The sequence below is a fragment of the Ahaetulla prasina genome, chromosome 16, assembly GCF_028640845.1.
Source record: "Ahaetulla prasina isolate Xishuangbanna chromosome 16, ASM2864084v1, whole genome shotgun sequence".
NCBI lineage: Eukaryota > Metazoa > Chordata > Lepidosauria > Squamata > Colubridae > Ahaetulla > Ahaetulla prasina.
The window spans coordinates 6,366,841-6,392,470 of record NC_080554.1 but is presented as its reverse complement, the minus strand read 5'-3'; the positions used below and the strand labels follow the sequence as shown (position 1 = coordinate 6,392,470).

General features: G+C 47.9%; 1 protein-coding gene across 13 annotated transcripts in view; it reads right to left on the bottom strand.

Moving 5' to 3' along the window:
* Positions 1-25,630, bottom strand: part of EHMT1 (euchromatic histone lysine methyltransferase 1) — a 118,865-nt gene that overhangs the window by 14,613 nt on the left and 78,622 nt on the right. For 10 of the 13 annotated variants that reach the window (XM_058159155.1, XM_058159159.1, XM_058159154.1 and 7 more), the window contains 11 exons: positions 23,812-23,957; positions 21,842-21,985; positions 16,265-16,491; positions 15,327-15,500; positions 14,307-14,389; positions 11,220-11,326; positions 8,973-9,095; positions 7,357-7,458; positions 3,980-4,084; positions 1,828-1,982; positions 513-680 (listed from right to left, as the gene is read on the bottom strand). In XM_058159155.1, coding sequence (XP_058015138.1) covers positions 513-680; positions 1,828-1,982; positions 3,980-4,084; positions 7,357-7,458; positions 8,973-9,095; positions 11,220-11,326; positions 14,307-14,389; positions 15,327-15,500; positions 16,265-16,491; positions 21,842-21,985; positions 23,812-23,957 — 1,534 coding nt within the window. The remainder of the gene's footprint in view (positions 1-512; positions 681-1,827; positions 1,983-3,979; positions 4,085-7,356; positions 7,459-8,972; positions 9,096-11,219; positions 11,327-14,306; positions 14,390-15,326; positions 15,501-16,264; positions 16,492-21,841; positions 21,986-23,811; positions 23,958-25,630) is intronic. The other 3 variants (XM_058159165.1, XM_058159157.1, XR_009152289.1) reach the window with 2 other exon arrangements.

Genomic DNA, 25,630 nt, shown 5'->3' with positions numbered 1-25,630 from the left:
AGCCTTACTCCCGAGTTGCCCCTTTTGTCTTAACTGTTCTTGCCTTCTGGCAGCTCTGCACAAGTACTCACTGGGAACAGGCTCCCCATTCCTCTGTCTCGCTGGTGTCCGACTCTGGAGGCTCTGGAGTCCGCACATCGCTCCCAGATAGCCCTGGCCCCATCTCTGCCTCCGACACCGGGCCCTCGTCCGAGCCTTCCCCAGACTCCAGGATTGGCCCATGTTCCTCCCCAGCCTCCTCACTGTCCTACTCTGCTGCCAGCTCCACAGGTTGCCGGTGGACCACAACATTGGCCCCAGTTGACCAGGGATGCTCCTTGCCTTTTCAAATTTCCCTTTTGTGGGAGATGCTCCCCCACCTTGATCTGAGTGGGAAACCTAGCAGCCCCACTCATCCATCCACTCTTAAGAGGATGGGGGCTCCCCTCCAAAATTTAGTGGGGGGGGGAATGGGGAGAAAAGCAGGCAGGGCAAATTGTTGTTGGCCTGGAACTTAAGGCAGGTGGTCACACCTGCTTAGTATCTTCTCCACCTGGGTGGGTTTCTCTGGAGCTGATTCTTTCAGGGTCTTGTTCATCTGCAAAGTGACCCAGACTTGAGAGTTGAGGCTCGAACACTGCAGCGGAGTCTCGCCCTCCTTGTTTTTCAGGGCCACGTCAGAGCCGCGAGAGAGGAACAGTCTGCAAGGAAAGAAGAAGGTCACTGAGAAAGAAGGGATGGTGCTCGGCTGCATCCGGTTGGTGTCAGGCGCAGGAAATTGGGAGTCCGGGTGGTTCCAATGGATATATAGGTTTATTAGAATGATAACGGGGGTGCGCAGGATGATGAGTTTCTCAGCTGGAAAGCCGACAGCCCAGGTTCGAGACCCAAATGCTGCATAATGGGTGAGCTCCCATACCTTACCTCAGCTACTGCCTACCTAGCAGTTCGAAAGCAAATGCGAACAGATAAATAGGTACCGCTTTGGTGGGAAGATAAAGGGTTCTGTGCACCTTTGGTGTATAGCCGTGCTGGCCACAAGATCACAGAAAATGTGTTCAGACAACGAAACAGTGATCCGCACCGAGCCCTAGAGTCGGACATGACTGGACAGCGAAACCTTTTAACTGTATTCTGTCTACAAGAATCTGAACTATGAAAGGTCCTCATCGGTCTCAAATCTCTTTGCGCCTACAAGTGCCCTAAGTCCAGCCCACCTTGAGTTCCGCTGACTCTTAATGTACCGCCAATTTGGTTTGACAGTTAGTACTGTGTTTCCCCGAAAATAAGACCCTATCTTATATTTTTTTTGAACCCTGAAATAAACGCTTGGCCTTATTTTCGGGGAGGTCTTATTATTTTGGAGCACGTGAAGGAAACCAGAGGAAATGGCGGGGACCAGCGGCGCATGCATTTAAATATTTTCGAGGAGGGCTTATTTTCAAGGGGGAGGGGGTTATTTTAGTGTATGCGCTCAAAAGCCCAATTGGGCTTATTATCAGGGGAGGTCTTATTTTCGGGGAAATAGGGTAGTTCAGATTCTTATAGAAAAGGGTTAGCACGCGACAAACCTGTGCCAATTTGAACCATCTTGGCTCCTGAATTCCCGCGCCTGACATGGCCTGAGGACACTCCCGCCGCCTTGTTAACCTCCCGGCCTTTGAATTTTCATCTTTACTTAAGTTTGAACTCAGTTTTGAAGCTGCGCCCTGATCCGTGCGTTCCTATGGTTTCATTCAACCGCCCAGAGGTGCGATGGGGCGGTTGAATTTCATACAGAGATAAAAACCAACGGGAAGAGGGGAGGGGGAAGAAACCTACACCCCACCCCCCCGGATTTGTACTTACACTACACACTCGTAGCGGTTCTCCCGGGCCGCGATGTGCAACGGAGAATCTCCGTGAATGTTCACCGCATGCAAGTCGCACTTAGCAGCCAGGAGAATCTCGGCGATGTCGACGCAGCCGGAGAAAGCAGCCCAGTGTAAACAGATATTCTGCTCCTGAGGGAGAGAAATATTGGGGGTGGGGGGTGGGGAGGTGGAAGAGGCAATCCAGACTGCCTGGCATTTGGGGGAACACCCTTCCTCCCCATCCTCCACCATCCGTGGGCCGCACGGCTTCCTTCTTTAAAAACAGGGAGAATCCCTGCAACAGCCACCTCCAAACTCCCTGATGGGAGGGGGAGGACCTGATCTCCCTCTCTCCCCCCTCCCCCCTTTTAAAGGACAGATGATTCATTTGTTTGCAAGGCACAGCACGCTCCGGGTGCATCCACGGGGGAAATGCCACAGACGGCAGAGGGAACAGATTTCGGGAGTTAGGAAAGCCCTTGGAGATCTCCAGATGACACATCCCTCTAGGACTAGCCAGCTTCAGACAGAGCGGGAGGTTGGGGAGAAGGGAAAAATGGCAGAACGCGAGTCAGGGGTGGGTTCCAGGCCAGAAGCTGCCTGCAGGCCACCGTTCAAACACTTCGTTCTGCTTCTCCTTCTTTCTTCTCGAGCCCTGAAAGTCGCAAGAGGCTGATCGCTTGGGCGGAGAAAGGATTTATCCTTGAGCGTTAAGGGTTCCCGTTTCAGGCTCTGTCTGAAGTTCAGCCTCCGCCTCTGTCTAAGTCTTGAAAAGAAGGGCTGGTCGGGAGTGGAGTGGAGGGGAAATACTCGTATAAGAAAGGAAAACAACCTCTTCCTTGACTGAGATTGTAATCATGGGGAACATCAAGAGAACCTTCCTTTCTCATCAGTTGGATTCCCCCCCCACCAATAGCACAGGAGGAACCAAAGCTATGAGGACAAGATTCAGCTGCACTTCAAAAACAAAGGCCACTCTTTGGAATACAGCAAGAAGGGAAGGGAAGGGAAGGGAAGGGAAGGGGAAGGGAGGGGAGGCAAGGGAACGGAAAGGAAAGGAAAGGAAAGGAAAGGAAAGGAAAGGAAAGGAAGGGAAGGGAAGGAAAGGAAGGAAGGAAGGAAGGAAGGAAGGAAGGAAGGAAGGAGAGGGAGGGAAGGAAGGAAGGAGGAAGGAAGGAAGAAAGGAAGGAAAGGAAAGGAAAGGAAAGGAAAGGAAAGGAAAGGAAAGGAAAGGAAAGGAAAGGAAAGGAAAGGAAAGGAATGGAAAGGAAAGGAAAGGAAGGAAGGAAGGAAGGAAGGAAGGGAGGGAAGAAGGAAGGAAGGAAGGAGAAAGCAAAGCAAGGGAAAGGAAAGGAAAGGAAAGGAAAGGAAAGGAAGGAAGGAAGGAAGGAAGGAAGGAAGGAAGGAAGGAAGGAAGGAAGGAAGGAAGGAAAGGAAGGAAGGAAGGAAGGGAAGGAGGGAAGGAAAGGAAAGAAAGGAAGGAAGGAAGGAAGGAAGGAAGGAAGGAAGGAAGGAAGGAAGGAAAGGGAAGGAAAGGAAGGAAGGAAGGAAGGAAGGAAGGAAAGGAAAGGAAAGGAAAGGAAAGGAAAGGAAAGGAAAGGAAAGGAAAGGAAAGGAAAGGAAAGGAAAGGAAAGGAAAGGAAGAAGGGAAGGGAAGACTAAACTAGAACAGAACAGAACAGAACTTTATTGTCAGTTTAAATGTACCCTAATCAGCCTACATTAAAATGAAATTTCATCGCATTCAGATCTCAAAAGATAACCCTTATGCATACACGCACACACACACACACACACACACACACACGACACAGAGAAACACCACAGGCCTCGGTGACTCTCAGAAAGAGCGCTAACGATCAGATGACTGCAAGGAATATAAATCCTCCCATTCTCCACCCTTCAGTCAAAACTGAAGAAGCTTCTCGGACGAGAAGGTGAAACGTCTTCCATGAAAAACAAACCAAGTCCAGTTGCCTTTCTTTTGAAAAGAAGAAAAAAAGCCCCTTTGGGACAACCAAGACTTGGATGACTGAGAACCTCCACAGATTCTCCGATCGGTCTCAGATTCTGATGAAAGGCAGGTTCTCTGTAGCTAAGCCGGCTGGCCCTTTAAATGAGAGGTGCGTCCGCCCCACCCAACTTACGTTATCTCGGATGTTGATATCGGAGCCTTTGGCCAAGAGAAGCTTCACCAGCTCCACGTGCTTGTACTCCGTAGCCCATATCATCGGCGTCCAGCCTCCATCATCCTGGGAAGAAAAGAGCAACACTTGAGCGGATACCTAAGCCTGGCGGGGCACTGCCTACCGTGGAGATAAGAATATGGGGGGAGGGAATTGCAAGAGACGAGATGGATCCTAGCATACTAAAAAGCAGAGACATCACCCTGCCAACAAAAGTGCGTATAGTCAAGGCTCTGGTTTTCCCAGTTGCAATGGATGGCTGTGAAAGTTGGGCCGTAAGGAAGGCGGAGTGCCAAAGAATGGAGGCCTTTGAACTCTGGTGCTGGAGAGGACTCCTGCGAGTCCCTTGGACTGCAAGGCGATCCAACCGGTCATTTCTAGAGGAGATCGACCCTGACTGCTCTTTAGAAGGCCAGATCCTGAAGAGGAAACTCAGATACTTTGGCCACCTAATGAGAAGGAAGGAAGGACTCCCTGGAGAAGAGCCTAATGCTGGGGACGATGGAGGCCAAAAGAATAAGGGGACGGCGAAGAAGGAGGTGGCTGGATAGAGTCACTGAAGCAGTCGGCGTGAGCTTCAAAGGACTCCAGAGGATGGTAGAGGACAGGAAGGCCTGGAGGAATATTGTCCATGGGATTCCAATGGGTCAGACATGACTTCGCAACTTGCGATAGGTAGGTAGGTAGGTAGATAGATAGATAGATAGATAGATGATATAGATAGGGGAAAAAAAGAAAGAAAGAAAGACAGACAGACAGATAGATAGATACATCAATCCAAGGGACTCCTGTGAGTCCCTTGGACTGCAAGGTGATCCAACCGGTCAGTCCTAAAGGAGATCAACCTTGACTGCTCTTTAAAAGGCCAGATCCTGAAGAGGAAACTCAAATCCTTTGGCCACCTAATGAGAAAGAAGGACTCACTGGAGAAGAGCCGAATGCTGGGAACGATGGAGGGCAAAAGAAGAAGGGGACGACAGAGAACGAGGTTGCTGGATGGAGTCACTGAAGCAGTCGGAGTGAGCTTAAATGGACTCCGGGGGATGGCAGAGGACAAGAAGGCCTGGAGGAACGTGGTCCATGGGGTTGCAATGGGTTGGACACAACTTCGCAACTAACAACAATAAGATGGATCCTGACATTGTTTTTAGAAAACTAAAAGGCCCCCATCAGGTCTTTGTTGAGAAGGACATTCAGGTGCCAATCAAAGAAGACCAAAGCAAGCGGTATATCTCTCTCTCATTACCTTTCTGATCAATAGGTGTGGGATCGTTGGTACCCTGCGAGCTGGGTTTTTTTTTCTTTCTTGTAGACGTTTCATTACCAAGCTAGGTAACATCATCAGTGCTGGTAAAGGAGTAGGGTTTGCTCTTATTTCATGGGACCTGTCAAATGTTGGTGGGAATGGGCTTGGCAGTGCCTCGAGTGGGCTGTCATTTTCTGCTAGCGTGTAAGTTTCTAAATTGGGGTATTGTTTGCTTCTCGGTCGCTAGCTGCTTGGTGATGTGTTGTGCCACCCATGGCAACCACTCTGCACACAGGCAACCCCTTGCAAGTCCCCCATTTTCAGCCCAGCCCATGCTGTAAGGGCTAAGGAGGCCACAAACAAGAGCGCTGGGAAGTTCAGGATCAAAGACGGTTAGCCCGTTCCTCTCCTGCAACCACATCGAGGGTATTTTTCAATCGATTCTGGTGGGAAGGCCTAGAGAAGGCCAAACAGATGGGGGGGGGGAAGGGGGGGCGAGGGAGGAGGGGGGAGAGATGTCCTTTTGGTGACTCAGAGAGCAACCTGAAATGGCTTGGTTGCAAGGCAACTGCGAGCATGAGAGAACGAGAAGGATGCGTGGGCTCCGTCAATTCTGGTTAGAACGGATCGCAAAACAGAGACAGATAAGGCAGAGTTTTTTTTCTGCCTCCTATCCACCTCCTGAAAGGTGGACAATTGGGGAAAGGATTGTATGGGTTGGAGACCCGGACACCAGAACCCAAAAGGAACATCAGTGGTACGTGTTATCCATAAGTCATAAGAACGAGTTGCAGGATTTGGGTATCTGTTAAGTCTTGTTAAGCTTCTGCCATCCTAGCAGTTTCGAAAGCACGTAAAAATGCAAATAGAAAAAATAGGGACCACCTTTGGTGGGAACAGCATTCTGTGCGCCTTTGGTGTTGAGTCATGCCGGCTACATGACCACGGAGACGTCTTCAGACAGCGCTGGCTCTTCGGCTTTGAAACGGAGATGAGCACCGCCCCCTAGAGTCGGCAACGACTAGCACGTATGTGCGAGGAGAACCTTTACCTTTACCTTTTAAATCTAATGAAGGTAAAGGTTGGGACGGGGTGGCTCAGCGGCTAAGACACGGAGCTTGTCGATCGAAAGGTCAGCAGTTTGGCGGTTCGAATCCCGAGCGCTGCATAATGGGGTGAGCTCCCGTGACTTGTCCCAGCTTCTGCCAACCTAGCAGTTCGAAAACACGTAAAAAATGCAAGTAGAAAAAAATAGGGACCACCTTTGGTGGGAAGGGAACAGCGTTCCGTGTGCCTTTGGTGTTTAGTTATGCCGGCCACATGACCACAGAGACGTCTTCAGACAGCGCCGGCTCTTCGGCTTTGAAACAGAAATGAGCACCGCCCCCTAGAGTCGGGAACAACTAGCACTTATGTGCGAGGGGAACCTTTACCTTTATTTCTAACAAAGAGAAGGACTGGGGGTGACATGATAGCAGTTTTTGAATATCTATGAACCTACGGTGGCGCAATGATTAGAATGTAGTACTGCAGGCTACTTCTGCTGCCTGCTGCCTGTCTGCAATTTGGCACTTGGAATCTCACCAGGCTCAAGTTTGACTCAGTCTTCCATTCTTCCGAGGTGGGTAAAATGAGGACCCAAATTGTTGGGGGCAATATGCTGACTCTGTAAACCGCTTAGAGGGCTGTAAAGTGGTATAATAAGTCTAAGTGCTATTTCTATCTAAGGGGCTGCCACAAAGAAGAGGGGGGTCAACCTATTCTCCAAAGAACCAGAAGGCAAGGCAAGAAACAGTGGATGGAAACTAATCAAGGAGAGAAGCAACCTAGAACTAAGGGGAAACTTCCCAACAGTGAGAACAATTAATCGGTGGAACAGCTTGCCTTAAGCTGTGGATGCGCAATCATTGGAGGTTTTTAAGAAAAGATCGGACAACCACTTGTCTCAAATGGTAGAGGATCTCCTGCTAGAAGATTTCCAAGGTCCCTTCCAGCTCTATTCTGACTTAAAAGTCATATTTTAGCTGTTCTACCAAAAGAGGAATGGGTAGCCTGACGAATGCCAGTCCCAGTCAGAAGCAATGTCACTCACTTGGCAGTTGACGTCCGTTTGTTCATTAGACAGGAGGTACTGCACCACGTCGTAATGGCCCTTCTTCGCTGCCAGGTGCAAACAGGTGGATCCTTCAGCATCCTAAACCAAACACAGGTAATCAGGTGGAGGGGGTCAGCGGAGCCGGGGGAGGGAGGATTAGAAGGTGAGGAAAACCTGACACCATGGATGGGGTGATAAATTAGCTCAGAAATCCTCTGGATTTTGGCCAGATCGTTTTTTGGCTGGTCATATAATGCTGGCAAAGTGATTTCACAGCAAAGCAGCGGCAGGTGTTGTTTTAAAAACAGCTTGCTTTGGGCGCTGTCGGTGCTATTGCTACGAGGGTCAAGGGATTGAAATCCAAGCTCTTGACTTAAAAAGTATTAAGCAGCACTGCAAAACCATCTCGAATGCATTGGCTGCACATCCAAACTCTTATCTTTCTCCCTTCCGTCCTGGCCATTTATTTTTTTTTAACAGAGACACGATGGAGAGCGTTTTAACAAACTGCAGCCCTGCTTGGTTTGGTGGCCGCAGTGCCTCAGATAGAAAGTCCCTAGGGAGAGTGGTAAGGACAGCGGAGAAGAAGATAGGAAGCTCGCTTCCCGTTATTCAGGATGCTGCTTATAAGCGCTATGTGGTTAGGGCTCGGAGCATTGTTGGAAACCCCACGTACCAACTTCATGGTCTGTTTCTGTTGCTCCCCTCTGGGAGTGGGTTTCAAAGTATCTATTAGCAGGACTACTAGATTCTGTAACAGCTTTGATCCTTCGTCTTCTAAATTCGCAGGATTCTTTTTTTTCCCCCCCCACCATGTATGTGTATAGATTTGAGCTAGATGTTTCTCTGTGTTGTATGTGTGTGTGTGTGTGTGTGTGTGTGTGTATGTAGGTATATGCATAATGGTTCTCTTTTGAGAGCTGAACGTGACAATTTTAATGTATACTGATTAGTGTGTATTTAAAGTGACAATAAAGTTTCTATTTTATTTTATTCTCTTCTCTTTTCTTCTACTCTTCTACTACTATTCTTCTACTATTTTATTTTGTTCTGTTCTTTCCATTCTGTTCCATTCTGCTCCATTGAATTCTCTCTTCTATTCTGTCCTGTTTGTTCTGTTCTGTTCTGTTCTGTTCTATTCTATTTATTCTATTCTAATCTACTCTACTCTACTCTACTCCTATTCTGCTGTGCTCTGCTGTGCTCTATTCCTATTCCTATTCCTATTCCTATTCCTATTCCTATTCCTACTCTACTCTACTCTACCCTACCCTACCCTATTCTACTCTTCTACTCTACTCTACTCTACTCTTCTACTCTACTCTATTCTACTCTATTCTACTCTATTCTACTCTACTCTACTCTACTCTACTCTACTCTACTCTATTCTATTCTACATTTGGTAGGTAGGAATCTAGGGCTGAACACCTACATCAACACAAGTGCAACTGTGCGATCTTCAACTCAACTGATGATTGATACTTAATGCTAACGTGAAAAGTGTTTGGCCAGGTGGATTACGAAGAATGCACCACTTACGGATTGCAAACCAGGAACTGCATCCAGTGTGGCTCCTTTGGGAACCAAGTTTAAGAAAACAAACCAAGCCTTACCTTGGGGTCTACCAATGCTCCAGCCTTAATGAGGTATTTCACAGTTTCCAGATGGTTATTCTCTGCTGCTTCCATAAGGGGAGTCCTCTGGTCCTGAGAACAGGTGTCTATGTTAGCGCCAGCCTGTACAGAGGCACCATGCGGACACAGAACACAAAGAAAGAACCACAGTTAGCATTTTTTAAGTACCGGCAACAGGCTAGCTGCTTAAAACTGACGTTCTGATCAGGTTCATGCCTCACACTAGGGCAGGGATGTGCAACCTTAAACACTCAAAAAGAGCCATTTGGACCCGTTTCCCACAGAAAAGAAAACACCGGGAGCCACAAAAACCCTTCCCCTTGCCTGACTATTTCTTGAGCGGCCACAAAACTTGCATATGTAGTTGAATTAAACGTTCCGTTTTCTTCTGAAACTTTTCTTTTCTTGGATGTATCCATGGTTGGCCTACCGGGGGTTGGAAAGCTCAATAAATCGCATGCCTGCAGGTGTCGCACATTGGCGGTTGTGACGCATATTTTGAGTGACAGGGAGCCGCAGCAGAGGGGTGAAAGAGCCACAAACGGCTCCAGAGCTGCAGGTTGCTGACCCTTGCACTAGGATGTAATGAGATTTGCTAGTTTGTGGCTTGGGGATGTTGTGCAGATGCTACCACCTGCTCTACAAAACGTGACTTTAGGGGTTCCGGGGCCGCACAGAACCCATAAAGATATTGCAGTCGTGGAATTGCTATCTTTTTATCTCTTCTTTTGCTTTTTTTTTTTTTTCGAGAAGCCCAAGAGATGCGTAGCGTTCTCTGACTTCTACTCTTTCTTCCCATCAGGTCTATCAAGTAGGTCAGTCCAAGCCGCCCTCAGGGAGCTTAGCAGCTAGCTGGGGATTCCGTAGGCAGCTCTCCATGGTCCTGAACTGGTACCCCCACCAACCATTTACATCACACTGGCTGGAACGAACCAACTCTTAACTGAGCGGTCCTTGGTTTTCTCTGAACTTGCTTGTTTTCTCGCACACGTTTCATGACCCGTACTAGGTAGCATCATCAGCGCTAATCCTGATGATGTTACCTAGTTCGGGTCATGAAAACGCCTGCGAGAAAACGAGCAAGCTCAGAGAGCAGCAATGGCCCCTCATGGCAACCCTGTGCTACAAATATTCTCCTTTATGAGTAAACTCTTAACTGTTTCAATGACAGCAAAATTAACATTTTTTTTCCCCCATGAAGAAAACCCAAAGCAATCTACTTGATTCCACTCCAGGTTCTATCTTCCTCAACCCTTCATCCAACAGCCAGGGGCCAGGATTATGGATCTAGACAAAGCATCGCGTTGTCCATATGGTTGAAATACTACTTGATTCCACCCAGTGGTGGAATTCAAATTTTTTTTTGGCTTGGTGTGCGTGGCAGGGGAAGGATATTGCAAGATCTCCATTCCCTCCCCACTCCTGGGGGAAGGATACTGCAAAATCCCCATTCCCTCCCCAGTCCTAAGGCAAGGATACGTCAAAATCCCCATTCTCTCCCCACTCCCGGGGGAAGGATACTACAAAATCTCCATTCCCTGCCCACTCCTATTGCAAAATCTCCATTCCCACCCCATTCCTGGGGCCAGCCAGAGGTGGTATTTGCCGGTTCTCCGAACTACTCAAAATTTCCGCTACCGGTTCCCTGAATTGCTCAAAATGTCTGCTACCGGTTCTCCAGAACCTGTCAGAACCTGCTGGATTTCACCCCTGATACCAGCCCATATTTCAATAAGGGGACACAGAAAAAAGAACTGCAGCTACAGTTAAGTGGCTAAATTATTCAGAATCGAATCGTTTTTATGGCTTAAAAATCTTTCAAATAGGACTGCGCATTTGGATTTCAAGCAACCGCTTTCGTGGCATTTGGGGGCTTATCTCGTCTTTAAGATAGCTAGATCTCCCGTCGTTTTAATTTAATTTATATTATCGGCTCCAGAACCTGTGAGAACCTTGCTGAAATAGCACCCTTGATTCTACCCCAGCTTCTGTCTTCCTCAACCCCGGAGCCAAAAGCCAGGACAAGGATTATGGATCTAGGGGAAGCTTGGTAATCAGTAGCGTTGATTGCTTTTAGAACAAACTCAGCATCTGTTTAATGAAAGAAACTCGGACGGTCAATATCCCCGATTGATTTGGCTCTCTAGGAAGAGAAGCGAGCTACTCCCGGTTAGGAAATAAAACTTTTTTTAAAAAAAATAAAATTAAATAAAATTAAGGATGAACCTGAAGTAGCATGTGACAAATCTCCACGTGTCCCGATTCTGCGGCCGCGTGAAGAGGCGTCCTTTTACTCTGGTGCTCCATTTTGAAGTTGGGATCGATCCCATCCACTAAGGGGGAGGGGGGAGAAAAGACAAAACCCATTTTCCTTTACAGGCCATCCTTGACTTACGACCGGTTGCTTAGCAACCGTTCAAAATGACAACAGAGCCGTTCCCACCCCCCACCCACCCCGCCTAGAAAGCCACAGAGGGTGAAAAAGTTCCAGCAGCTGTAAAATTGGATCCGATGTGAGAGGAGACAAGTAACAACCAGCACGATACATGACCGTAACTCCAGGCTCAATTTCAATCTGATGTCAAAGACTGTGTCTATTTGTGGAGGGGGACGTTTTATAGAAGAGACAGAGAAGGGAGGGAAAGGGAAGGGAAGGGAAGGGAAGGGTAGATGAGTGCCCTGATTGCTGTTGAATATCTGTTTCCAGGAGCCCCCACCAGGATGGTCAACTAGCAAGGAAGCAGGGCACTGACGTTTAGGAGCCAGTGGGGCATGGGATCCATCTCTCTTACGGGAAGAGCTCTTCAATTTTAGCGCTTGTTATAAAATTAGGCCCAGGAGATGCGAACTCTTGACAAGGCCCTCTTTCTTCTCTCTCTCTCGTCTCCTCGAGTTCGGAGCCTCGACAAGGCAGCAGGAGCACAAAACCACAAAGGAGATTTGAGCAGCGGTGGCGCAGTGGTTAAGAGCGGAGCACTGCAGGCTACTTCTGCTGATCGCCGGCTGGCGGCAGTTTGGCAGATCGAATCTCACCAGGTTCAAGGTTGACTCAGCCTTCTGTCCTTCCGAGGTCGGTTAAAAATGGGGAGCCAGATTGTTGGGGGGAAGAGGCTGATGCTGTAAACCGCTTAGAGAGGGCTTTAAAAGCACTATGAAGTGGTATATAAGTGCTATTGCTCTTCCTTCCTTCCTTCCTTCCTTCCTTCCTTCCTTCCTTCCTTCCTTCCTTCCTTCCTTCCTTCCTTCCTTCCCTCCTTTCCCATGGTATTGCAGTGGTTAGAATGCAGGATTGCAGGCTGACTCTGCCCACTGCCAGAAGTTCGATCCTGACCGGCTCAAGGTTGATTCAGCCTTCCATCCTTCCGAGGTGGGCAGAATGAGGACCCAGATTGTTGAGGGCAAGAGGCTGACTCTGTAAACCGCTTAGAGGGGGCTGTAAAGCACTATGAAGTGGTATATAAGTCTAAGTGTAATTGCTAAGTGCTAAGAAGGGTCCATCTCACCCACCATCAACAGCATAGGGTGCGAAACATCCTACAAAGCTGTCACTCAGGAGGCCAAGATTATTTGGCATCCTCAACCGTTAACTGCGTTTCACTATCCCCTTCCCCGAATTTCAGTGTAAGGAACGTTCATTTGAGAAAGGAGGAACAGAAAGGAAGATTGGAGAACTCTTGCTCTCCCGTGGCTACATGGAAGAGCTTCAGTTAAGTTCACGTTTGATTGTCGCTGGTTTTAGCAAGTCCTTGGCTCAAATGTTCTCTTGCTAAGAACCTTCCCTTTCTTGGTATGGCCCAGCTTTCCTCCATCTAGAAGCCAACAGATTGTTGTGGCCCGCCAGTGAAGCTGGTGGCAGATTCAGACAGTGAGGAGGTTGGGGAGGAACATGATCCAATCCTGGAGTCTGGGGAAGGCTCTGATGAGGGCTCTGCATCAGAGGCAGAGAGAGGGCCAGGGCCATATGCAAGTTATCAGCTGCCTTCGGACTCAGACATCAGTGAGGCAGACGAACAGCTGGAGCCTGTTCCCAGTGTGCACATGCGCAGAGTTGCCAGACAAAGGGAAGAGCTAAAGAACAATGGTCAGCTCTGGAGTAAGGCCACAGGTGGACAATGAATGGCCCCTTCCAGAGGGAATAAAAGAGGAGCGAAAGGGGAGTGGAGTTTGCAGGAAACAATTAGTTCGTTTAATTGGATTGTGACTCCTTGCCAAGTTTTAAAGATATCGGCCTGGCAGCTCCCCAAGCCAGATGAGTCTGTGACTATAAATTCACCCTGCAAAGACTTTGCTGGATGTGAATGAGAGGAATTCACAGTAACTTAATAAAAGGGTTTTTTTGTCGGGACAAGGAGTCTGCTTCGTGGTTTGGGGAAGCCTAGGTCAGAACACAGATAAGGCTTGGAGGGCAACTTCTACAATCCCCCATTGACACAGCCATGGGCTGGGTCATGGGTCATTGGGTCATTATCATGACAATGATAATGGTCATAATTCCAGGCATGTGGCGGGGACTCCATAGGAACACAGAATCACAGGATTGGAAGGTACCTTCCATTCCTGGAAGTTTTTTTTCAAGAAGAGGTTGGACAACCATTTGACTTCAGCAGGTCGGATGAGAAGATCTCTTGTCTTCTCATTCAACTTTCTGTTCAAGCTTACGAAGAAGTCCCGTTGGGTTCAACAAGATTCACTTTTAAATAAACATGTCTGGGTTTGAAGTTGAGCAATGTAGTCCTGAACATAGGTTTTTTTTCTACAATCTATCTGTGTCTGTAGGACTTAACGCCAAGGAAACATAAGATGATAACCTTGGATAACAATGTTTCATAGATCCATTCAGAAGTCAGTTCTTGGATTTTAATGAGGGTCATTCTCAGAATAAGGGTCCTTGGAGGTCTTCTAGTCCAGGGGTCTCTAACCTTGGTCGCTTGTGGACTTCAACTCCCAGAATTCCTCAGCCAACAAAGCTGGCTGAGGAACCCTGGGAGTTGAAGTCCACAAGTCTTAAAGTGGTCAAGGTTGGAAGACCTCTGTTCTAGTCCAATCCCCTGTTCAAGCAGGAGACCCTATACCTTTCCAGACATTAACGGTTGTCCAACTTCTTCTAGAAAGCCTCCAGTGATGGAGCACCCACAACTTCTGGAGGCAAGCTGTCCCACTAATCGTTCTCATTGTTAGGAAAGTTCTAGGTTGGATCTTGACCACACCGCTGCAGTCTAAAGATCCCATCCCTCAAATCGAGCATCTCTACTAGTTGCAATGTATGCTGTTAAATGCGGGGGTGGGGTGGGGGTGGGGAGAAATTTTACTCACCCAGCATAAGGAGGACCTTCTGAAGTTCTCCTTGCCTGGCTGAGAAGTACAGCTGCTTCGAGTGAAATCGTAATTTCTTGGGCCTGCGAAAGCAGAGAAAGGTTTTAATTTCAACATGGGATTTTGTGATTTCCCATAAAGAATTTCACTTCGATTCCCATCAAGAAAGCGCCGATATTTGGTTAGCTTAGCTGGATGCGGTCAACTTAATCAGGGAAGTCTGGAGAACGAGCCAACGCAGGAGATCCTAACCTTCCGTGATGCAAGCAGAACCAGAGTTCACGGTCCTGACAACAGAAGCCCCAACCAACGTACCATATTTTTCGGAGCATAAGACGCACCCCCTGCCCCAAGAGGGTGAAAATTTGGGTGTCTCTTATACACTGAATGTAGCCAAAAATGCGAGACGCGGAGGCGGCGATGGTCTGTGGCAATCCCCGCGGCCTGGAACAGCTGATTGGGGGTATTCCGGGAGGCTGATCCACCCGCCAATCAGCTGCTCGTGCTGAATCAGGCTCCAATCATGTGCTGAAGTTGACCTGGCTGTTTGCTATTTGCTGCAAGGACGTGTCAAGAGTCTGCAGCAGCAATCACATCCAGAAAGTGCACACAAGTAATTGAATCAGCAGGATTCAGTAACTTCTCTTTATACATAATATAACACATGAAGCAAATACACAATACCAAAAGCAGGTTTTCCAAACGTGGTAGTAAATACAAGCAAAACACAAGCAGAGGAGAGGAGTTTCAGTTTTAGTTTCAGAGATCAGCACAGCATGCAGCTTTAGTACAGAACAGTTGAGCTAAGCCACACCCAGGCTCCTTGCTCTCTCCTTGTTGCTCACATGGCAAATACTGTTTCAGTTTCCAAACAGCCCTCAACTCTCTCGCACACTGACAGGATGCTAGCCAGATGGATGCTGGTAGGCAGAGGCAGAATTTTTTTTTCTTATTTTCCTCCCCAAAAACTAAGGTGCATCTTAGACTCCCAAAAAAAATATATGCGTAGTTTGCTCTTACTTTTCTGAATCCAGGGCAATCAAGGCGCTCTCCAACGTTTCTTTAACAGGCCCTTGGGATAAACCAGTCGGAGGCGGCTTAGGAAACAGCGATGTCCCAGCCAAATCGAACACCTCGGTGGACAAGTTCTCAGTTCTCACTTCTTCAGGTTGCTGGGTTGCAGGCCCACTGAAACTGAATCCAAGAGAACAAAATCCCACAGTCAAGCAACAAGATAATTGAAACAACAAATTTCAAGAAAATACTGGCAATATTTTTTTTGCTAAACGAAGCAGTCCCTAGGTGGGAAATCACACGTCCGCAACTCTACTTTCCAACTGGAAATGATACAAAGAGTTTCATGCTCTCAATTTTTGTTTGCCTCCTTCACACAATTCCACCCTTTGGGATGCTTGAATGCCTGCTTACTGTCTTCTACACATTATACTGGCAGCCTGGGGCCGCAGGTACACTACGGGAACAGCTCAATCTCTTCAAATCCCTTTCTCTCCAATCTCTCCCACTGCGAGCCAGGGTGGGGGAACAAAAGCAAACAATGTCTGTAGGCCAACTTTCCTTTCCTGCTCCCAGGGCCACTGCACTGCTTTCGATGTGTACAAAAACGAAATAGCTTACTCTCTTGAAATCCCTTTCCAGTTTCTCTGTTCTGCATTGTGGAGGGGAGGAATCAGACAATGGAGAGATTGCCTACAAAAATCGCATCCTTCACCCCATGCACACATAGAAGAGACCAAGAGATTTCAAGGTAATACTGGCAAGCTGTTTGTATAGTGTATCTGCGGCTCCCAGTCCCAGACTTCCCAACACGATCCCATTGCTTTTGATGTGCAGAACAGCAAACAGTTTATTCTCTTGCAATCCTTTTCTCTCCAATCAATCTCCTTTGCAAGGGAGGAAGGGAGGGGAAGGTCAAAGAAGTGGGGAAAGCTGTGACTTACCTTCCAGTGGTTGTGTCGGCCTTTCCTTCTAAAGCACCTGGTTTCTTCTGCTCCAGGGTCAGCAACAGGGTGGAGGTGGTATCCGCCTTGGCCACCGTGACCTCTTTCGCCTTGGAGGCCTCCTCCCCACAATGGGGGCAGTAGCTCATGCCTTTAACATGGGAAGTGCAGTCCTTGTGGAACCGGTGAGAGATACCGCTTTCGGGCTGGCACTCCATGAAAGTGCCCTGGAAGGAATTGCAAAAAAATAAAATAAAAAATGCCTTGACTTACGACCAATGTTTTTGTCGCTAAGCGAGACATTTGTTCTGTGAGTTTTGCCCTGCTTTTACAGCTTTTCTTAACCACGGCGGTGAGGTGAATCACTGCAGCTGTTAAGCGGATCTGGCTTCCCATTTGGACTTCGCTCTTCAGAAGGTCGGCAAAAGGGATCATGAAACGGGCAACTTTAGCCTGACTCGCTCATGACGGTGCTCAAACGATCGGGGCTCTCAGCGAAGGGAGGGAGAGAGAGGGAAAGATGGGAGGACTAGCAGGACTCAGGAGGGGAAGCAAGAAACGGGCAACTTTAGCCTGACTCGCTCATGACGGTGCTCAAACGATCGGGGCTCTCAGTGAAGGGAGGGAGAGAGAGGGAAAGATGGGAGGACTAGCAGGACTCAGGAGGGGAAGCAAGAAACGGGCAACTTTAGCCTGACTCGCTCATGACGGTGCTCAAACGATCGGGGCTCCCAGCGAAGAACTTCTAGGTCTCTAGTTCAACTGCCCACACCATGAAGGATCTGCAATGCAGGGAGGCTTTGCCAACAGATGGCGATCCAGATTTTGCTTAATCACTGCCAGCGAGGAGGGGGACGCCCAGAACTTCCCAAGGACGCCGGTTCTCTTCCCTCCGAGTTGTCTGTTATTAACAGCAGCTGCTTGCAATTACTGCAAGTTCAAGTCCCACCAGGCCCAAGGTTGACTCAGCCTTCCATCCTTTATAAGGTAGGTAAAATGAGGACCCAGATTGTTGGGGGCAATAAGTTGACTTTGTATATAATATACAAACGGATGAAGACTATTGCTTGACCTAGTGTAAGCCGCCCTGAGTCTTCGGAGAAGGGCGGGATATAAATGCAAATAAAAAAAAAAATTGTGATGTGCCCAAAGGTGCTTTTTTTCCAGGAGGCAACTGGACTTTCTTGAGGTTTTGTTTTTGTTTTGATTTTTTGTTTTGAAGATGTTTCGCTTCTCATCCGAGAAGCTTCTTCAGCTCTGACAGGCTAGTTGGGAATGGAAGGATTTGTATTCCTTGCAGACAGCTGGACGTTTGCATCCTTTTTCAGAAGGTCATTGAAGCGTTTGGAGGTTTATGTCTACGGAGATTCTCAGCCATCCAGATCACGGTTGTCCCAAAGGTGTGTTTTTTTTCCCCAAGAGGCAACTGGATTTTCTGGTTTTTCTTTGAAGACGTTTCGCTTCTCATCCGAGAAGCTTCTTCAGCTCTGAGTGGATGGTGGGGAATGGAAGGATTTTTATTCCTTGCAGACAGCTGGTTATTTGTATTCTTTTAGAGGACACAGATAAACCTCCAAGAGGCCTCAATGACCCTCTAAAAAGATGCAAATGACCAGCTGTCTGCAAGGAATTAAAATCCTCCCATTCCCCACCACCATCCAGTCAGAGATGAAGAAGCTTCTCGGATGAGAAGCGAAACGTCTTCAAAAGGGAAAACAAGAAAGTCCAGTTGCCTACTGAAAAAGCACCTTTGGGACAACCACAACCTGGAGGACGGAGAATCTCGACAAGACTTTTAGATAATAATAATAATAACAGAGTTGGAAGGGACCTTGGAGGTCTTCTAGTCCAACCCCCTGCCAAGGCAGGAAACCCTACACCACTTCAGACAAATGGTTACCCAACCTCTTCTTAAAAACTTCCAATGTTGGAGCATTCACAGCTTCTGGAGGCAAGTCGTTCCACTTATTAATTGTTCTAACTGTCAGGAAATTTCTCCTTAGTTCTAAGTTGCTTCTTGATTAGTTTCCACCCATTCCTTCTTGTAGATAAGCTACACCTTCGGCTAGTTTCTGAAAGATTGCTTCCCCCTCTGCACAACCACACTCCAAAAACCAGGACAGAGAAAGGAGGGGGGGGAGCTGCGGAAAGATGCCAGGGAGCAGCTGGATGGGGGTGGGGGGGTGAGCGAGCTTCAAGATCGAGGCACAGAGGGACTGGAGGAAGGCAGTTATATGCCTGCCAACCTCACCAATCACAGCCACAAAACAATCCGCAACTTTTACTGCTGGGGCTGCCGTCCCTTATATGAGCCAAGGCCCCTTCTGGTTTTAGCTCTGCTGTAGTCTTTTTGCATCTCAAAAAGCAAAAAAGTAAGACTTGGCACTCGGACCACAAAAAAACTTCAGAGAGCGATACAGAGAGGGGGGGCGGAGGGAGATAGAGAGGAAGTGGGGAGGGAATGGAGATATTGCAATATCCTTCCCCCAGGAGGAGTGGGGAATGGGGATTTTGCAGTATCCTTCCCCTGGAGTGGGGAGAGAATGGAGATTTTGCAATATCCTTCCCCCAGGAGTGGGGAACGGAGATTTTGCAGTATCCTTCCCCCAGGAGGAGTGGGGAGGGAATGGGGATTTTGCAGTCCTTCCCCCAGGAGTGGGGAGGGAATGGGGATTTTGCAGTATCCTTCCCCTGGAGTGGGGAGGGAATGGAGATTTTGCAGTATCCTTCCCCCAAGAGGAGTGGGGAGGGAATGGGGATTTTGCAATATCCTTCCCCCAGGAGTAGGGAATGGAGATTTTGCAGTATCCTTCCCCCAGGAGGAGTGGGGAGGGAATGGGGATTTTGCAGTATCCTTCCCCCAGGAGAAGTGGGGAGGGAATGGGGATTTTGCAGTCCTTCCCCCTGGAGTGGGGAGGGAATGGAGATTTTGCAATATCCTTCCCCCAGGAGTAGGGAATGGAGATTTTATAGTATCCTTCCCATGGAGTGGGGTGGGAATGGGGATTTTGCAGTATCTTTCCCCCAGGAGTGGGGAAGGAATGGGGATTTTGCAATATTCTTCCCCTGCCACACCCACCAAGCCACCCCCACAGAAGCGGTAGTAAAAAAAAATTCGAATTCCACCACTGCCTAGACATCCCTCTCTTTGCTCAGCTGATGCTGTGTGTATCAACTCTCTTGGAATCCCAAAGGTGTTTTTTTTTTTTTTCAAAAGGCAACTGGACTTCCTTGGTTTTAATAAAGGAGAATATCTGTAGCTCAGGGTTGAAAATGAGGCCTCCTTGGTGCTCTGTGAGCTAGGTGGATGGTTTTCCTGCAGACGTTTACAGCCCATCTAGGTAACATCATCAGTGCTGGAAGGGACTGGGCTTTTCTGGAGGAGAGAACAGGGTAAAGAGGAGGAGGAGGAGGAGGAGAAAGGGGAGGAGGAGGAAGAGGAGTGTAGGGGTCCTTGGTGTTTTCTCAGCTTGCCCTCTTGCAGATGTTTCATTACCCAAACTAGGTAACCTTATTAATCCTAGTTTGCAAGAAAAACAACCAAGCTCAGAGAGCACCCGAAATGCCTCATTTCTTGGGGTCTTTTTCCCCCCCTGGAAAATGTTTCCTTTCTCGTGCAAGAAGCTTCATGAATGAGAAGCAGAACATTTTCAAGGAGAAAAAAAAACAAAAACCCAAGAAAGTCCAGTTGCCTTTTGGAAAAGCACATTTGGGACAACCATGACCTGGATGACTGACAATCTCTGGTTTTTGACTGTAATAAACAATTGACTTGACTTGAGTTTAGACAAGAGAATTTTCCATAGATGGAATTTGGGGGGGGAGGGGAGGGGAAGCACAGCATTTGTCCTACAGTCTGGCCATCCTACCCTGTTTCCCCCAAAATAAGACCCAACCGGAAAATAAGTCCTAGCATGATTTTTCAGGATGCTCGTAATATTATCCCTACCCCCAAAATAAGCCCCGGTTAAGATTGTCAGCCAGATGGATGCATTTAGTACCGTATTTCCCCCCCCCCCCAAATAAGACCTAACCAGAAAATAAGACCCTAATGCGTCTTTTGGAGCAAAAATTAATATAAGACCCCAGTCTTATATTCGGGGAAACACGGTAATAGTATCAAGACATGGCCGAGAGGAAGCATGTATTTTTTAAAGGGGAGAAATAAAAGATACAATCGGGAAAATGCACAGCTCCCGGGTTTTTTTTTTTTTCTTTTTAAGAGTCGAAAGGAGGAGTCCTCAGAGCTCAAGGGGTCCTTGCGGTTTTTAATTCCCCTGGGATGCGCTCAGCTGCTGAAGGCTACAATTCCAGCTTTTGGAAGCCCAACTCTTTGCATCGTCGGCTGACAAATCCGTGCCAGCAAAGCTACTCCTTCCCTCCCCCCCAAACTTCAGAATCCAAGGTTTCATCTTGGCTCTCTTTTTCCCTCAGCCAAATTGTTTTAGGTTTAAAGTGGGGCGGGAGGGGGAAGGAATGGACACCATCCTTCAGGACAGCCTATCCTGCAGAATATCGTCCTCTTCCAGTAAAGCAGGGGTCAGCAACCCGTGGCTCTGGAGCCAAATGCGGCTCTTTCGGTCCTCTGCTGCGACTCCCTGTCCCATCACTGGCTGGCCCCACCCATCACCCTCCCCCTCCCAGTCACTCTTCGTCTGGCCTTGGAAATCAGAGAGATTAAAGAGAGAGGGGGGAGAGACGGAGAGAGAGAGAAACTTAAATATACAGAGAGAGAGAGATCAAAGAGAGAGGAGGAGAGAGGAGGAGAGAGGGAGGGAGAGAGAGAAACATAGATATACAGAGAGAGAGAGAGAGAGATACAGAGAAAGAGGGGAGATAGAGAGGGAGTGGGGAGAGAAAGACAGAGAGATACAGAGAAAGGAGGAGAGAGGGGAAGAGAGAGATACAGAGAGGGGTGGGAGAGAGGGAGAGGGGGAGAGAGAGAGGGAGAGAGAGAGAGAAATAGGGGAGAGAGAGAGGGAGAGGGGGAAGAGAGGAGAGAGGGGAAGAGAGAGGGGGGGAGAGAGAGATACAGAGAGAGGGGGGAGAGGTGGTTCCTGGTGTTTTTTTAATAGCCGGTTCTCTGCTCTAATGACCGGCTGAGTAGGCGTGGCTAGGGGGGTCATGTGACTGGGTGGGAATGAGTGACGTGGAGTTGGCCATGCCTACCCAGGTTTTGTGGCTCCCTGTGGTTTTGTTTTTTGTCCCTGGCCATCCAGCCTCCCTTACGATGCTTAAAGGTAAAAGGTCGCACATATGTACTAGTCGTTCCTGACTCTAGGGGGCGGTGCTCATCTCCGTTTCAAAGCCGAAGAGCCAGCGCTGTCCAAAGACGTCTCTGTGGTCATGTGATCGGCATGACTCAACGCCAAAGGCGCATGGAACACTGTGACCTTCCCACCAAAGGTGGTCCCTATTTATATTTTTTTACGTGCTTTCGAACTGCTAGGTTGGCAGAATCTGGGACAAGGAACGGGAGCTTCACCCCGTTACGCAGCACTAGGGATTCGAACCGCTTGAACTGCCGACCGAAACCGATCGACAAGCTCAGCGTCTTAGCCGCTGAGCCATGCTTACCGCCACGCAAAAGAAGCCGCAGCCAGGACAGCACTGATGTTTCACCATCTTCCCTCTGTGGTCCTCGCACAACACCAAGAGCTGGACTTTGTTCGACGCGCGCATCAGCTCGTATTTCAACACGCGGTTGGTGCATCGGCTCAGCTGAGGGTGGGATGGGGTGGGGAGAGGAGAGGAGGGAGGGAGGGAAGAGAGATTTCTGACTAGCGCGCGCGCAAAGGGACGTGAAAGAGAAAAGTGCGTGAATTCCTTCTTCCACGTTCTTGAGCATCGGGGGGGTGGGGGTGGCAGGCAGCAAATCCCCCCACAAGCCCCGAAGACAACTTGATACCCAGAGAGCGATGCGTTTTTTTTGGGGGGGGGGGTGTCCACCATCCATGGATGCCACAGCTCTCCCTCTCTCGCTTGGCTATCTGATGGAAGAGGGAGCCTCACACAGAGTTAACTTAGCCTCATTTAAGTGCAAAAAGTCACATACACACCTCCCCCCCCCAAAAAAAAATGGATCGGAAAAAAAGTGGGTTTTGCTGAGATTTCGTATCAAAATTTTGGTTGGCTTTGTTTGAGAAAGACCTTCCTCCTTTCCCTCTCTCCTTCTTCTGTTTCTTCTTCCCTCTGTTTCCTTCCTTTCTTTCTTTCTTTCCTTCTCTCCTTCCTTCCTTCCTGTTTCTGTTCCCGTTTCCTTCCTTCCTTCCCTTCTGCTTTCCTTCCCTCTATTTCCTTCCTTCCTTCCATTCCTTGCCATCCTTCCATCCTTCTCTCCTGCCTTCCTTCCTGTTCATTTTCCTGGCATTTCCTTCCTCCCTTCTTTCCTTCCTTCCTTCCTTCTCTGCCTTCCTTCCTGTTCATTTTCCTGGCATTTCCTTCCTCCCTTCTTTCCTTCCTTTCCTTCCTTCTCTGCCTGCCTTCCTTCCTGTCCTTCCTTTTACTTCCTTCCTTCTTTCCTTCCATTCCTTGCTTTTCTTCCTTCCTGTTTCTGTTCCATTTCCTTCCTTCTTTCCTTCCATTCCTTGCTTTCCTTCTCTCCTGCCTTCCTTCCTGTTTGTGTTCCCTCCATTTCTTTCCTTCCTTCCCTTTCCTTGCCTTTATTCCTTCCTTCTCTCCTGCCTTTCTTCCTTCCTGTTTCTGTTTGTTCCTTTTACTTACTTCTTTCCTTCTGTTCCTTGCCTTCCTTCTTTCCTTCCTTCTCTCTCCTGCCTTCCTTCCTTCCTGTTTCTGTTTGTTCCTTTTACTTACTTACTTCTTTCCTTCCATTCCTTCCCTTCCCTTCTTTCTTTCCATTCCTTCCTTCCTTCCTGTATGTGAACTCAATCCATCTACCAGGGGATTCCAACGTAGTGAACCCCAGCCACCGCATCTCACCCACTCTGAAAACCACTCAGCAGAAGACAAACATGAACTTCAAGACATGCAATGGACCTCACTGAACCTACAATCAGAAGGGAAGGCTTTGGGAAGCTCAGGATCGGCTCGGTTATCTCACAGTTAAACCAACTCCTAGTCCTAGTCCCCAGCACAGGAGCTTAAGGGTTTGAAGCAGAGGCTCAGAGGCCTAATGCAAGACTGAAGGGGTTTGTAGATGTCCCAAAGGTGCTTTTTCAAGAGGCAACTGGACTTTCTGGCAACCATAACCTGGATGACTGAGAATCTCCACAGACATGTCTGTAGGAGATAACCAGCCGGAGGGAGGAGTCAAACATGTCATTAGTCTCGAGTCCGTTTGCGCCCGCAAGAGAACCAAGCCCAGCCCGCCTTGAGTTCTGTTGACTCTTCTCTACCTCCAATTTGCTTTGACCATCACTAGTTCAGATTCTTACAGAGGGCGTTAGCATGCAGTGAAACCTGTCTTCATTTGAACCGCTCCTGATTTCCTGCTCTCAACAGTCTCTTTAAAAGATGCAGGTGAACCAGACAGCCAACAGTCGCCCACAAGTAGCAGTAGAAGAGAGGAGACATTAAAGGGACCTTACCTCCTTATCCACACTCTCCGTGGCCATGCACTGGTTGTTGGCGAGCGTGGTGATCTCTCGGCTTTTTGGGGTTTCCATCCGGCAGCTGCAGAGAGGCACTTCTTGAAGACCGTCTGTTTCCATTGCTCCAGAACCATTAGAAAGACCTGCAGGAGAAACAAGGGAAGGAAAAACTGTTTCCATTGCTCCGGGAGGATTAGAAAGAACCTTAGGAGAAAAAACAAAGACACAAGAGATTCCTATAGAAGGTTAAGACAAACAGGCTACCCCAAGGGACCTCTACGAAGAAGAGGAGGTCAACCTATTCTCCAAAGCACCTGAAGGCAGGAGAAGAAGCAACAGGATGGAAAGGAATCAAGGAGAGAAGCAACCCAGATATAAGGAGAACCTTCTCGGTTTGAACGATCCATCGGTGGAATGGGTTGCTTCCAGACTCCAAACCTCGCTGGAGATTTTCAAAAAGAGATTGGACAAATCCGTCTGTCTGAAATGGTATCAGGTTTCCTCTTGAGCAGGAGGTTGAACTAGAAGACCTCCATGGTCCAAGAATAACAACTCTGTTATTCTCTTTTTAGATAGAAGATAGATGATAAGAATTTTTTATTGGCCAAGTGTGATTGGACACACAAGGAATTTGTCTTTGGTGCATAAGCTCTCAATGTACGTAAAAAGACAAGATACGTTCGTCAAGAATCATAAGATACAACACTTCATGATAGTCATAGGATACAACTAAGCAATCGAATCCTACTAGGAAACAATCACAATAAATCGTAAGGATACAGCAACAAGTTACAGTCATAAGTGGGAGGAGATGCGTGATAGGAACAATGAGATTAATAGTAATAGTAATGCTGATTTAGTGAATAGTTTGACAGTGTTGAGGGAATTATTTGTTTAGCAGAGTGATGGCATTCGGGAAAACACTGTTCTTGTGTCTAGTTGTTCTGGTGTGCAGTGCTCTACAGAGTTGTTTTTGAGGGCAAGAGTTGAAACGATTTATGTCCAGAATGCGAGGGTAAATATTTTCTAGTAAATTATATCTGTAAATATTTTCACAGCCCCCTTTTTGACTTGTGCAGTATAAAGGTCCTCAATGGAAGGCAGGTTAGTAACTATTGTTTTTTCTGCAGTTCTAATTATCCTCTGAAGTCTGTGTCTGTCTTGTTGGGTTGAAGAACCAAACGAGACAGTTATGGAGGTGCAGACAACAGACTCAATAAGTCCTTGAATATCATCTCCCAGGTTAAGGATGAAGACAGAAGGGAAGGGGTGGTTTTATTTGAAGAATGATGGGGTTGTGGGAAATCCATGCTGCTGCATTCATAGTCAAGTGTGCATATCAGAAAAACATTTACAGAGGGGGGGGAAAAAAGGAAGGATACTTTGATGGCACCCTGAGGATTCTTTATTATAAGAAATGTCCATTTGCTTCATATTGTGTGACGTTCCAATTTAGCTCTGCTGTCCTCCAGCAGTTTGGAGATTAGAGGAATTCTTGGCCAGCACATCCCAGCCATCCAAGGTTGAGAAATGATATTTCAAGGTGCCTGTATTGGATCCACACAACTGCAGCATTGGGGAAGGAACGTGCAGTCTTTTGATTTCAGCCCAGCTATTGGAGCTACGGTAGTGGCCAAAATTGTGGAAACCTTTTGGGCAAAGTGTATTTTCTAAAACTAGCTAATAACACCACTTTTTTCGGGAGCAGTACCGTAAAATCATATATCAATGGGAAGATAATTTCATCCAGGATGTAATGCAATAACTTTTATGAAGGATTCGCAATTAGAGGAGCAGTTCCAGTATAAAGAAGAAA